Source organism: Euleptes europaea, chromosome 11 (genome assembly GCF_029931775.1).
Source record: "Euleptes europaea isolate rEulEur1 chromosome 11, rEulEur1.hap1, whole genome shotgun sequence".
NCBI classification, from domain to species: domain Eukaryota; kingdom Metazoa; phylum Chordata; class Lepidosauria; order Squamata; family Sphaerodactylidae; genus Euleptes; species Euleptes europaea.
Genome location: NC_079322.1, coordinates 60,588,528 through 60,600,520, shown reverse-complemented (window position 1 = coordinate 60,600,520; position 11,993 = coordinate 60,588,528). Strand labels below are relative to the sequence as shown.

General features: G+C 48.2%; 2 protein-coding genes and 1 non-coding gene across 3 annotated transcripts in view; 2 read left to right on the top strand and 1 right to left on the bottom strand.

The window, feature by feature from the left end:
* The window catches only part of WAC (WW domain containing adaptor with coiled-coil), a 61,832-nt gene extending 60,249 nt beyond the window's left edge, over positions 1-1,583 (bottom strand). Inside the window, exons 1-2 of the mRNA XM_056857977.1 lie at positions 1,347-1,583; positions 1,158-1,194 (exon numbers count right to left, since the gene is read on the bottom strand). Of these exons, the coding sequence (XP_056713955.1) occupies positions 1,158-1,194; positions 1,347-1,384 (75 nt within the window). The 5' untranslated portion in view covers positions 1,385-1,583. The remainder of the gene's footprint in view (positions 1-1,157; positions 1,195-1,346) is intronic.
* A 3,682-nt stretch (positions 1,584-5,265) lies between these two features.
* On the top strand, positions 5,266-5,376 carry LOC130484897 (U8 small nucleolar RNA). The gene has a single exon (XR_008933707.1). It is a non-coding gene; the product is annotated as a U8 small nucleolar RNA (small nucleolar RNA).
* Positions 5,377-5,467: 91 nt separating this feature from the next.
* Positions 5,468-5,899, top strand: LOC130484844 (microtubule nucleation factor SSNA1-like). Its single transcript, XM_056857981.1, has one exon. The coding sequence runs from the start codon at positions 5,478-5,480 to the stop codon at positions 5,829-5,831; it is 354 nt and encodes a 117-aa protein (XP_056713959.1). The 5' UTR covers positions 5,468-5,477; the 3' UTR covers positions 5,832-5,899.
* Positions 5,900-11,993: the final 6,094 nt, after the last annotated feature.

Genomic DNA, 11,993 nt, shown 5'->3' with positions numbered 1-11,993 from the left:
CTATGGAGTACTGCCTGTTCCTCAATCCTAAAGGTAAAGGGGTAGTCCCCCTGTGCAAGCACCGGGACATTACTTATCCATGGGGTTCCTCAATCCTACTCTAACCTTAAAAACCATTCCTCATCATATACACAAGTTTTTTGTTTTGATCACGCAACAAACAGCCTCATTACGCAAGGCTAGCTGTTACACAGTTAAAAATTAAGTTTCTATAGAAAGCCCTTTAAAATTTTGTGGGAATATTGAGGGGAAAAAGGACACGGTCTATTCATGCTGCAGTTGCTCTGCATGTTATTTAGCACCAACATTATCTTGTGTCGTGCCCAATACAACATGCAGTAAGAAGCCCTGGTCAGCCACTTTCCCACCCCACAGTGCAAGGCTCTATACAATGAATGTTTACATTAGGCAGGCTGTCACTGAAGGCAACTTGCAGTTGTCAAAAGCCTGCTTTGGTAGCCAGGCACCCAGGTATAAAAATGCAGCGTCAAGCAATCCTGTTTACATCCCTGGTTCTCTCAGGAGCATAGTTCTACTGCTTTGTGAGGAAAGTAGTGTGAAGTGTGTGTGGGGAGAATATATGAAAAAAGGAAAACTGCAAACTACGTTTCTACACTCCGCACCAGCAGATTTCTCCTCCTCTTTCGCTACTAGCTCTGTTTCATGCCCCTCTTTTTTTAAAAAAAAAAAATTATAATTGCAAGTTTGAGGAACTAGGCTTTACCAACCATAATTCAAGGCCTACAGTCTGTCCGGGTCATGCCTCGCCTTTCACGTAAACCTTTTTGGGGGTTACTGTTCACAGCAGTTTTATTAGGGGGGGGGGAGAAAACAAGTGCGCACTGCACCCCCACCACCCGTACTCTCCGGCCCCGCGGCCCTCCTCGGGCCTAGGCCTCGCTCCCCTGCCCCGCCACTAGCTTCTGGCTCGGGCCCTCTCGGCAAGCGAAGGGAATCTGCAGAGGCGGCGGCGGCCGCCCGTTCCTCCTCCTCCCCCCCCCCCGCCCCGGCGCGGAGCCCTGGGAAAGGAAGCGGCCGCGCGGCCTGCAGCGGCGGCCGAGGCCTGCGCTCGAGTAGTGGCGCTCGCCCTCCCACTCTCCAGCGTTTGCCGCCGCAGGCAGGGGCCTAAATCGGCGGGTGGGCGCAGAAGTCGGTACCTGGTAGGGCTGCGAGTCCCCCTTGCGGTCGTGACAGCTGGAAAGAGACACAGAAGGGAATAAAAAAAGGCGTTACGTTAGGCGAGCGAGAGCGGCCGTTACTGGCCGTTGGTCTTTAAAGGGGGAGGGGGGGAAGTAGACGGGGAGGGGGGGCGGGGGGAAGAGGCGAGGGAGGGGGGGGTTATTTACCCATCATTGAGTCTTTGCTTCCTCGCATACATTACCATCAATGCCCGGCCTGTGTGTGAGAGACTGAGGGGACCAGGAGGGCGCGGCCGGGCCACGGGCGCCGCCGAGAGGGGAGGGGGAAGCAGCGCTCCGGCCGGGGCCAGGGAAGAGGAGGAGGGGAAGGGAGGGAGGAGGAGGAGGAGGAGGAGGGGCGGCTCAGGCAGCTCGGCCGTGTGGGGAAGCGACGCTCACGGGCCCATCTCCTCTCCGCGCCAGCGAGGAGGAGAGGCGCCGCTCCGCAACACACTTGCGGAGGAGGAGGAGGAGGAGCCGCAGCGCGGGAAACGACCGCAGCGGCGACGACGTCGACGACTCCCCCGGCGCCGCCGTCCGCCTTCGCTCGCTGCCTGCCTGCCCGCCCCCCCTTCTCGCTGCTCCCAACACTACCGCCGACCGACTACATCCGGGAAACTCGGGCGCCGCCGCCTTCGCTTAAACGTCGGCTGTTGTCGGCACTTTCCGGCGGGGCCGCGGCTCCGCCCACCCTGTTCTACCCAGTTACCGCCCTCCTCTTTTCTTGCGGCTCGCGCCCCGCCTCCTCCGACTCGGGTTCGGCTGGGCTCGCCTCGGGAAACGTCGGCCGTTTCCGTTGAAGCCGAAAGTTTCCGAGGTAAGTTGAGGCCTGTTCCCCTCCCCTCTTCCCTTCCTTTTCCACGGCAGGCTCGGAGACACCTATCCTACCTTCGGGAAAGGTCGGCGTTTTTCGTCAAGCTCCTCCTCCCTCCCTCTTTTGCTGGGCTACAGCGCTAGGCCCGCTTCGGAAAAGGTCGGCTATTTCCGCAACGAGGGGGGGAGGCCACCACCGAACTGTTTCCGCAAGCCTGATTAGCATAGCCGCGAGATGATTCCGGACCGCTGATTGGCTGAGAGACTTTTTGTTCGGCTCCACGCCCGAGGAATGGTTCTTGTTGCTGGGATCGGAGGAGCGTCGTCCTTCCGTAGAGCCCTGGTGAGAATGAATGAACGTGTCTGACAACCGGGAATTTTGAGAGCAGGCGGCCCTACGGAGGGAACCGACAACGCCGCCTCTGCGCAGCGCCCAGACGGGAGCAGTCGCATAAGAGCTCGCATTGCCCGGAAAATAATTCACAGTGGGTAGCCGTGTTAGTCTGTCTGCAGTAGTGGAAAAGAGCAAGAGTCCAGGAGCACCTTAAAGACGAACAAGAATATTTTCTGGCAGGGTATGAGCTTTCGTGAGCCACAGCTCACTTCTTCAGAGTGTTTTGGAGTGTTTATGTTCTTATGTCGATAATTCACAGTGGGTAGCCGTGTTTGTCTGCAGTAGTGGAAAAGAGCAAGAGTCCAGTAGCGCCTTAAAGACTAACAAAAATATTTTCTGGCAGGGTATGAGCTGAGATGTGGCTCACGAAAGCTCATACCCTGCCAGAAAATATTTTTGTTAGTCTTTAAGGTGCTACTGGACTCTTGCTCTTTTCTACTATTGCCAGGAAAGTTTTTGGGAGCAGGGATGAGAGAAGATGCTGAGGAATACTAAAAAAAAATGAGAGCCAGCGTGGTGTAGTGGTTAAGAGCGGTGGTTTGGAGCGGTGGACGAGTCTGATCTGGAGAACCGGGTTTGATTCCCCCACTCCTCCACAAGAGCGGCGGAGGCTAATCTGGTGAACTGGATTGGTTTCCCCACTCCTACGCATGAAGCCAGCTGGGTGACCTTGGGCTAGTCACTCTCTCTCAGCCCCACCTACCTCACAGGGTGTCTTGGGAGGGGAAGGGAAGGTGATTGTAAGGCGGTATGGTTCTTCCTTAAGTGGTAGAGAAAGCCGGCATATAAAAGCCAACCCCTCTTCTGATGCACGTTCTGGGGGAAGGTGGTACGCCTCGCTGCTTTCAGCGGGATGTCTAGCGGCTGAAAATGCACAAGGTCTCGCAGGAAGGCGACGGTCCTGCGCGCTTGACTAAGCCCCGTGGAAGCCGGCGTGGGTGGTCTGCTGCGAGGTCCCTGCCTTGCGGAAGGAAGGCTGTGCCCCCGCGGGGCCGCTCCTCCCCCAGCTGTGCCCGCCGTCGCCTCCACCCCGAAGGAAGGCGCCTAGTGGCTAGCCTCCGGCACGCCTCCTCCGGGCCCCTCGTCTATTCTCCGGCACCAGGGAAAGCCAACGCTGCCTCTTCTCTTTGCGGAGGGTTGGAAGAGACCAGAATCAAGCTTGGCCATTTATGCATGAGAGGTTTTGCCTTGGATTCTCTGCTCTCTAGATGCACATTTTCGCCATCCGAATTCTCAAAAATAAGCCCCCCCCCCCCAATGCAGAGTTTTGACCGTTTGGATGGGGAAAACGTGCATCTAGAGAGCTGCAAATCCAAGGCAAAAACTCCCATGCATAAATGTCCCTCTAAGGCAGTGGTTCCCAACCTTTTTTTGACCAGGGACCACTAGGACTTTTTTGTTCGGTGCAGGGACCCCAAGGTTCAAAATAAAAATTCAGAGAATTTGAAAATAAACTTTAATCATAACTGTTAGTTAAACATTAAGCTTAGAATAATATTTGAATATATATATTTATAATAGAGAAATTTTAATTGAAAATATTAATTTGTTATGGGTTTATAACTTTGTTTCGCGGACCTTAATTTAGTTCTCGCGGACCCCTGGGGGTCCACGGACCCCTGGTTGGGAACCAGTGCTCTAAGGCGACCGGATACCAAAGAGCGGGATTTCCGGAGCAGTCCTCTTTTCTCACCCCTGCGTATCAAGCAGTGCTTGCAAAGGTTGCTTCTCCAGCTCCGCGCGATCTGTGCCTTCCTTTGCATCCCCTCTACCTTTGACAGGGAGCACGCTAGGAAGGACAGGTGTGTGCAGCCGGAGGCGTTCATTCACAAAACGGGGGCGTTTGCAGCATTGATTAAACAGCAGAAGACGAGGCAACCTTGTGGCTGTTTGGTGTTCAAAAGCGCTCCGTAGCTGGGCTGGGCTCGCTTACGACCCGCAGCTGCACATAAACATACACACTGATCACACAAAAGGACATTCTTTTCACATGCCCACTCAGCCACATTCACGCTGGTACCTAACCATTGAAGGAGAGTTGGTTTTTATATGCTGACTTTCTCTACCACTTAAGGGAGACTCAAACCTGCTTACAGTCACCTTCCCCTCCCCAAAATTTAAAATGTGAGGTAGGTGTGGGTGAGAGAGTGTGACTAGCCCAACATCACCGCTGCTCACATTTGCATTTGTGCACTCTGCTACTTAATAGGAATATCAGGATCAAGATATTCCATGCATTACTTGTTAGTTCACTATCAAATCGATCGTGCACCATGTGAGAGGAGACATATAAAGGAGAATTTTGGTTTTGATTTGACTTGTGTAAGCTGATCAGATGAGTTAAAAACTTCATTTGGATTATTATATCTGTTAGTAGTTTTGTCACCCACCCCTAGTTTACAAATCAGTAAAAAAAAAAAAAACATGTTTTCTGTCACACAATTCCTAGAGGGAGAATGACCTGAAGAAACATTTACTGCTTTGAAAGTGCTGAGTTTGCTTAATACTGAGTTAGCATCGGTATCCGTTAACTGTTACTAATTCTGTGAAGCAACAAATCTTTGGAAATGGAAAAGCTGATTTTCCTCCCCCCCCCAAAAAATTTTTTTTAAAATTTTCCAAAAAATGGAAACATTTCCTCAAAAAAATAAAATAAAGCACTACAAAATGTTCTGCCCTTATCTCTGTTCTGCAGGTCAATAATGACTTGTTTAGACCTGATATCTTGCCTGTCAGCCTGAGGAAAGTTCCTGCAGTGGTCCTTTAGACTTCTTACTTTACTGATGGGGATACAAAGTTTCAGAGATCTCCATTTGTACACGAAAGCTTATTCCCCGAAAATCTTGTTGGTCTCTTAAGGTGCTACTGGACTCAAATCTATTGTCAGTGAGGTATATCCTTACCTGTTCCTCTGCCTGGAGAACAGAGCATGATGGCTGGATTAAAATCTGTTTTACTTTAAGAAAGCAACTACCCCCAGTATTTTGTGATGCCTTAATAGATTCCTTGTTTTCTTTTCTTTGCATAACAAAGGACAGGAAATTGGCAGAGAGCAAACCAGTGTCAGAAAGGACTCGTGAGGCGCAAGAAGGATGAGTCATCAGGGAGCAGTTCTACAAGGGTATAATAATGAGCTGGTGAAATACCTAGAAGACTTGAGCATGCGCAGAGAAGAACTGGACAAACAGATCAGGCAAGCGGAGCAGGAGAAAAAGGTGGTCCAGGATGAAATTGCGATGCTGACAGACCAACTGGGGCATGTGTGTGAAAGCCTGGCGTGGAAGAACGCTGCGCAAAAGGGACTTGATAAAATCCTGGCCGAAACAGAAGTGGCCTATGAGAAGATCTTGGAGAGCTCTAGAATCCTGCTGAATGTCTTGAAAACAGAAACTGGGAATTTAGACAAAGTGATAGCTCTAAAAAACAGTGTGCCTGGGGATGGTTAAATATTTGGGCTACCCTAAGACCAGGTGCGGTCAAAAGGCATCCCCAGGCAAGATTATCCCTTTGATAATCTTGCATTAGGGGTTGATCTGCCATTCTTTCTTGTGTGCATTTAAAAGGAAGGAGAGCAAGTAATGCATGAAAGTGTGGGATTTTAAAAAATGCGTTAAATCCTTAATCTAAAATTGTTGTAGACTCGGGAGGTGCCAAGAGCTGGTTCCAGTTAATTACTTGTGTGGGTTAACACCTCAAATAATATGAGAATGAAAGACAGTAGACTTTGTTTTTAACTTATCATTCAAGTCCTCTATGTCTATGATTTATTAGACTGATCTAAGGACTGATTCCAAGACTTGCTGCATCAGCAAATAAAAGTTGTTGTATATTTGGCTGGGATGGAGTGTCACAAAATCTAGTGCTGTTTTAAAGCTGAAAGCCATTGTTGGGTTTCAAATGAGCATAGCCTTGTTGAAGGATGGCAAGAGGTTTAAGATGGAAATAATCTTCCCAGCCATTCATATTTTGTAGGCATCCACTTGTTGATTTCATAATTGTGCGTGGGGAAATCTTTGTTATAGCAATGATCACAGTAAATTTTCTTGTTTATGCATCTTATTTATTTGCTTTATTTATATCCTGCCCTTCTGACTGAGACTCAAGGTGGTAGATTACAAAATATAAAAACAGTTCTGTCAGACAGCATAAGACATCCATTGGCAATGTAGCAGGACCTGTATTGCAAAATTAGAAGACAAGGCCACAAAAGCAAGACAAGACATGCAATAAACAGTGCAATAAAAGCACCCTCTGCAATTCTAGAGCCCTGTTTCCTTTATAAAAATGCCCGCCCTCCTAAATATTTTTGTTTTAAACATTCTCTGGAATGATAGATCTTTGTTTGATAACAATCTTTCACAACTATACATAGTAATGGGGAATACTATGGTATGAATTATGTTGATTATTATGGGGAGGAGCTGTAGCTCAGTGGTAGAGCATCTGCTTGGCATGCAAAAGGTCCCAGGTTCAATCCCCGGCATCTCCAGTTAAAGGGACTAGGCGAGTAGGTGATGTGAAAGACCTCTCTGCCTGAGACCCTGGAGAACTGCTGCCGGTCTGAGTATACAATACTGACTCGGATGGACCAAGGGAGTAGAAGGCAGTTTCATGTGTTGATCCTGGTCACCAGCAACACATCCTTACACTTAAGAATATTTTCTAGCTCCTTCATGGCTTCCTTTCCCAGTCTCAATCTCCTTCTGTTTTCTTGGTTGCAGTTTCCTTTTTGGTTGATGATGGAGCATAGGAATAGAAAATCAGCTGTAACCCTGCTTTGGTGCTTTCTGCTTTAACCTTCATCAGTAATCATTCCAAGTCTTCAGAGTGCCTTGCAGTATTCCGATCTGGATGCAATCCTTAGAGGAGGGCAGGGAGCTGTTCCTGTTGGCAGCACAGGATAGGACTCACAATAATGGGTTTAAATTGTGAGCGGAGAGGTACTGGCTGGATATTAAGAATATTTTTTTTATAGAGTTGTTCAACAGTGGAATCAGCTACCTAGGGAGGTGGTGAGCTGCCCCTCACTGGCAGTCTTTAAGCAGAGCCTGGACAAGCACTTGTCCGGGATGATCAGACTGATCCTGCATTAAGCAGGGGGTTGGACTAGATGGCCTACATGACCCCTTCTAACTCTATGATTCTGTGCATGGGTAACTGGCCAAATCCTGCATCTTGTTTACTACATTGCTGAACAATGTAAATGATGATCGAACCCTTCCCATCTCAGTTGCTTAATCCTAGATTTAAATTTTGCAGCTGTCTTTGCGGTCATTGATCACTGAAATTGCAACTCTTCAAGGGAAATGTTTAATTTTTAATCTGTTAATACTTGCATCTAGATGGCCCAGGCATGCCTGATCTTGTCAGATTTCAGAAGCTAAACAGATCTGGCCCTGGTTAGTATTTGGATGGGAGACCACCAAGGAATACCAGGGTTGCTATGCATTTGTTAAAAGCCATGGAATGGGATTTTTAATTAAAACCAATGAAAATGCCCCAAAATAGTATACACTTTTTTGGTCTCTAGAACTCTTAATCAGGATGTTCAAAAAGTAGAGGGAGGATAGTAGTGAGAGGAAACATTTCAGAACATCTGTTTTATCTTAAATCCACCCCCTTTAACATCTAGGTATGCAGAGAGCTCAAAACGTAGCATACATTTTGGTTGGTCTTAAAAGGTATTTTGTGTTTGGATTTTACTTTGGACTAATGTGGCCCACCTGGAACCTCTAGGTATGAAAAAGGTTGCAGATCATGTTTGTTTGCTAACAAGCCTCCAGCCTGTCTGAGGGTAAAAGGTAGCCTTTTGTGTGTTAAGAGCCAATAGGCAACAGAACAAATGAGCTCCTTCCTGTGGCCTCAGGAGTCATGAGCAATGGCCCTGTACACATCTAGAAAAAGGCTGGTAATTTGCTATCAGGTGGGCAGGGGAGGGGTCTGATGGTCATCCGGAGCCAGGCACAGTATGCATATTGCACCCATTCTGCTGTCACTCCATTGGTTATCAGGTTCAGTTCTAGGTATTAGTTATCACCTAGGCAAGCACCGGGTCATTCCTGACCCATGGGGTAACGTCACATCCCGACGTTTCCTAGGCAGACTTTGTTTACGGGGTGGTTTGCCATTGCCTTCCCCAATTGTCTTCCCTTTACCCCACAGCAAGCTGGGTACTCATTTTACCAACCTTGGAAGGATGGAAGGCTGAGTCACCTTGAGCCAGCTACCTGAAACTGACTCCCGTCGGGATCGAACTCAGGTCATGAGCAGAGCTTGAACTGCAGTACTGCAGCTTCCCACTCTGTGCCACGGGGCTCTGTAGTTATCACCTACAAAGCCCTTAATAGCCTTGGTCCCAGAAGTTGCAGCATGTAGAGGTGTGATCTTCATATTAATATTTCATCTCTATTGTCAGCATTTCTAAGCTGGGGCTATTTTTCTGATTTGGGTGACACCTTTTGGTGGCAAACCGTTCTGCCAATGCAACTGTGGCAATATTTTAATATTGTTTATACAAGAGATGTGGTAGGAATTGCTACATCATAAAACACATGATCTGCATCCTTCTTGGACCATGAGCCTCAGATCACTGATAAAGTGGCCAGATTCTGTGTAGCCGCTAGAGACTATTGTAGCTTTGCATTTTTGCCCTGACCTGGATAGCCCTGGCAAGCCTGATCTTGTTCAAATCTCAGAAGCAAAGCAGGGTTGGCCCTTGTCAGTATTTAGATGGGCCACCGCCAAGGAATACAGGGTCACTATGTGGAGGCAGGCAATGGCAAACCACTTCTGAACATCTCTTGCCTTGAAACAGCAAGGGTTGCCATATGTTGGCTGCAACTTGACAGCAAAAATAAAAAAAACTTGACAGCAAGAAGACAGCCAATTACAAAGCAGCATGTCAAGGGGTGGGGATTCAAATACTTCCTGCTTCCTCTGAGTTTTTTCTGAGCAGAAGGCTTTTAAAAATGAGGCTTGAGTTCCCCTCCTTCCTTTCAAATAGCTCTGTTGTTGTTGTTGTTGTTGTTCTTAAAATGCTTTTATATGCGGCAATTGGTTTTCGGGGGTGGGGACTGACAGCAAAAATAAAAAAAACATTGACAGCAAGAAGACAGCCAATTACAAAGCAGCATTTCAAGGTGTGGAAATTGAAATACTTCCTGATTTGGGCTTGGAGACTGCTGGTGCATAGACTCCCAACAGGAATGTGTGGGTCCAGCAAGCAACAGACCTCAGGTAAAACTCCCATGCATAAACGACCTTAGTCTCTTGCAACAACAACAACAACAAAACACATACACAAACACAAAAAGAGCCTTGAGGTGCTAAGATTAACGCATTTTTATTCAGACCAGTGAGTTCTAGTTCTTGTTGATTTATGGGGCAGTACACTCACAACCACTCTGTGTTCACTGACTGCACATGAGCCGCAACTATGCACCCATTTGAGAGCTGCCCTATGAAGAAAGGCTGAGTTAATTTATCAAGCTAAATGAGGTCAGGTTAAAGTCACTATGACTAGAGCAGTTATGTGCATCCTCAGCCAGGGAAGCATCTGATCAGCTGGGGCTCTCTCACCCCTGGAAAGATGCTTTTGTGTAGGGTTGGTTTCCCTGCTTGTTGTGCTGCTAAATGGTTTTCAGTGCTAATTAGCTCGAGCTGTTTGACGTGGTCATTTTCCAGAGCTGAATTCTACCGGAAATATTTGCATTCAGCTTAGGACCCTGTCATCAGGTTGCCAACTTCCAGGTAGTAGCTGGAGATCTCCTGCTATTACAACTGTTCTTCTATAGAGAGAAGTTCCCCTGGAGAAAATGGCTGCTTTGGCAACTGGACTCTATGGCATTCAAGTGCCTCCCCAAACCCCAGCCCTCTTTAGGCTCCACCCCAAAATATCCAGGTATTTCCCAACCCAGAGCTGGCAACCCTACCTTGTCTGGGATTTGGGTGGCAGGGGAAAGAACTGGGAAGCCCCAGAACTGCAAATTAAAGACTGGAGACAGCCAGCAAAGGAGTTGGCGGAGAGGGTTGGAAATAAAGGCTGGGAGCAAGGGGAGGCAATCTTTTTGGCAGGTGTGCCACAAGTCAAGGCCAAAGGATGGACACAATTCCATTCCTCTGCAAGTGATGATATATATACAGCTCCCTGTGTGTTGGTATTAAGGTTGCCAGCTCCAGGTTGGGAAATACCTGGAGATTTTGGGGGTCGAGCCTGAGGAGGGCAGGGTTTGGAGAAGGGAGGGACTTCAATGCCACAGAGTCCAATTGCCAAAGCAGCCAGTTCCTCCAGGGGAACTGATCTCTCTCATCTGGCGATTAGTTATAATAGTGGGAGATCTCCAGCCACCACCTGGAGGTTGGCAACCCTAGTTAGTATGATTTTGCCACAGGAAGCAGAGAGCACAGGGAAGGCAGATAAAATACAGACCCACTTCCTTACGCGCAACATGCTACTGCTTCCTGTGGAATCTGTGGCCAAAGGTAGGTTGCCTATACTTAATGCGTTTAGAACGTATGAGCGGCACATCTCATTTTCCACCATCCTCCTAATCCAGCAGCTTGCTCATCTGTGTGTTTGTGTGCATGCGTATGCCTACATTTTACCATAGCATCAAGCACAGGAGAAGGACTATCAAAAGTAGCATGCTTGTAAAATTAACATTAAGTAGATCTGGGGAATAAAGTACCGTATTTTTCGCTCCATAAGACGCACTTTTTTCCTCCTCAAAAGGGAAGCGGGCGGGGCGCACAGAACCGGCTCGCGTTGTTCCAGCGCGAGCCGGCTTTCCCCGCCCCGACGGCCAGCTGGGGGGCACGCGCCCAGCCGGCATTCGCTCCATAAGTTTTTAGAGGAGGAAAACAAGATTTTTTCTTGTTTTCCTCCTCTAAAAACTAGGTGCGTCTTATGGAGCGGTGCGTCCTATGGAGCAATTTGAAAAAATATGTGTGGTTATCCACATGAGGAGGTAGAGAGTTAGGTAGTAGATCACTACTTCAGATAGGGATCAGTTTTTAAAATGCTCCCTTATATATAGGGTTGCCAAGTCCCTCTTTGCCACCGGCGAGAGGTTTTTGGGGTGGAGCCTGAGAAGGGCAGGGTTTGGGGAGGGACTTCAATGCCATAGAGTCCAATTGCCAAAGTGGCCATTTTCTCCAGGTGAACTGATCTTTATCTGCTGGAGATCAGTTGTAATAGCAGGAGATCTCCATCTAGTACCTGGAGGTTGGCAACCCTACCCACAGCCTGAAGAAGGGCGGCCAGGGAAGGAGGCCAAGGGCGAAAACGCATGGTCGCTTTATCCTCCTTTACATATGAACATATGAAGCTGCCTTATACTGAATCAGACCCTTGGTCCATCAAAGTCAGTATTGTCTACTCAGACCGGCAGCGGCTCTCCAGGGTCTCAGGCAGGGGTCTTTCACATCACCTACTTGCCTAGTCCCTTTAACTGGAGATGCTGGGGATTGAACCTGGGACCTTCTGCATGCCAAGCAGAGGCTCTGTTTTAGCCAGGATCGAACGCACATTAGGCGAAACGCATGCATTCAATCCTGGCTGAATCCTGGCTGAAACAGGGATTAAAGGAGGATAAAGCGACCATGCATTT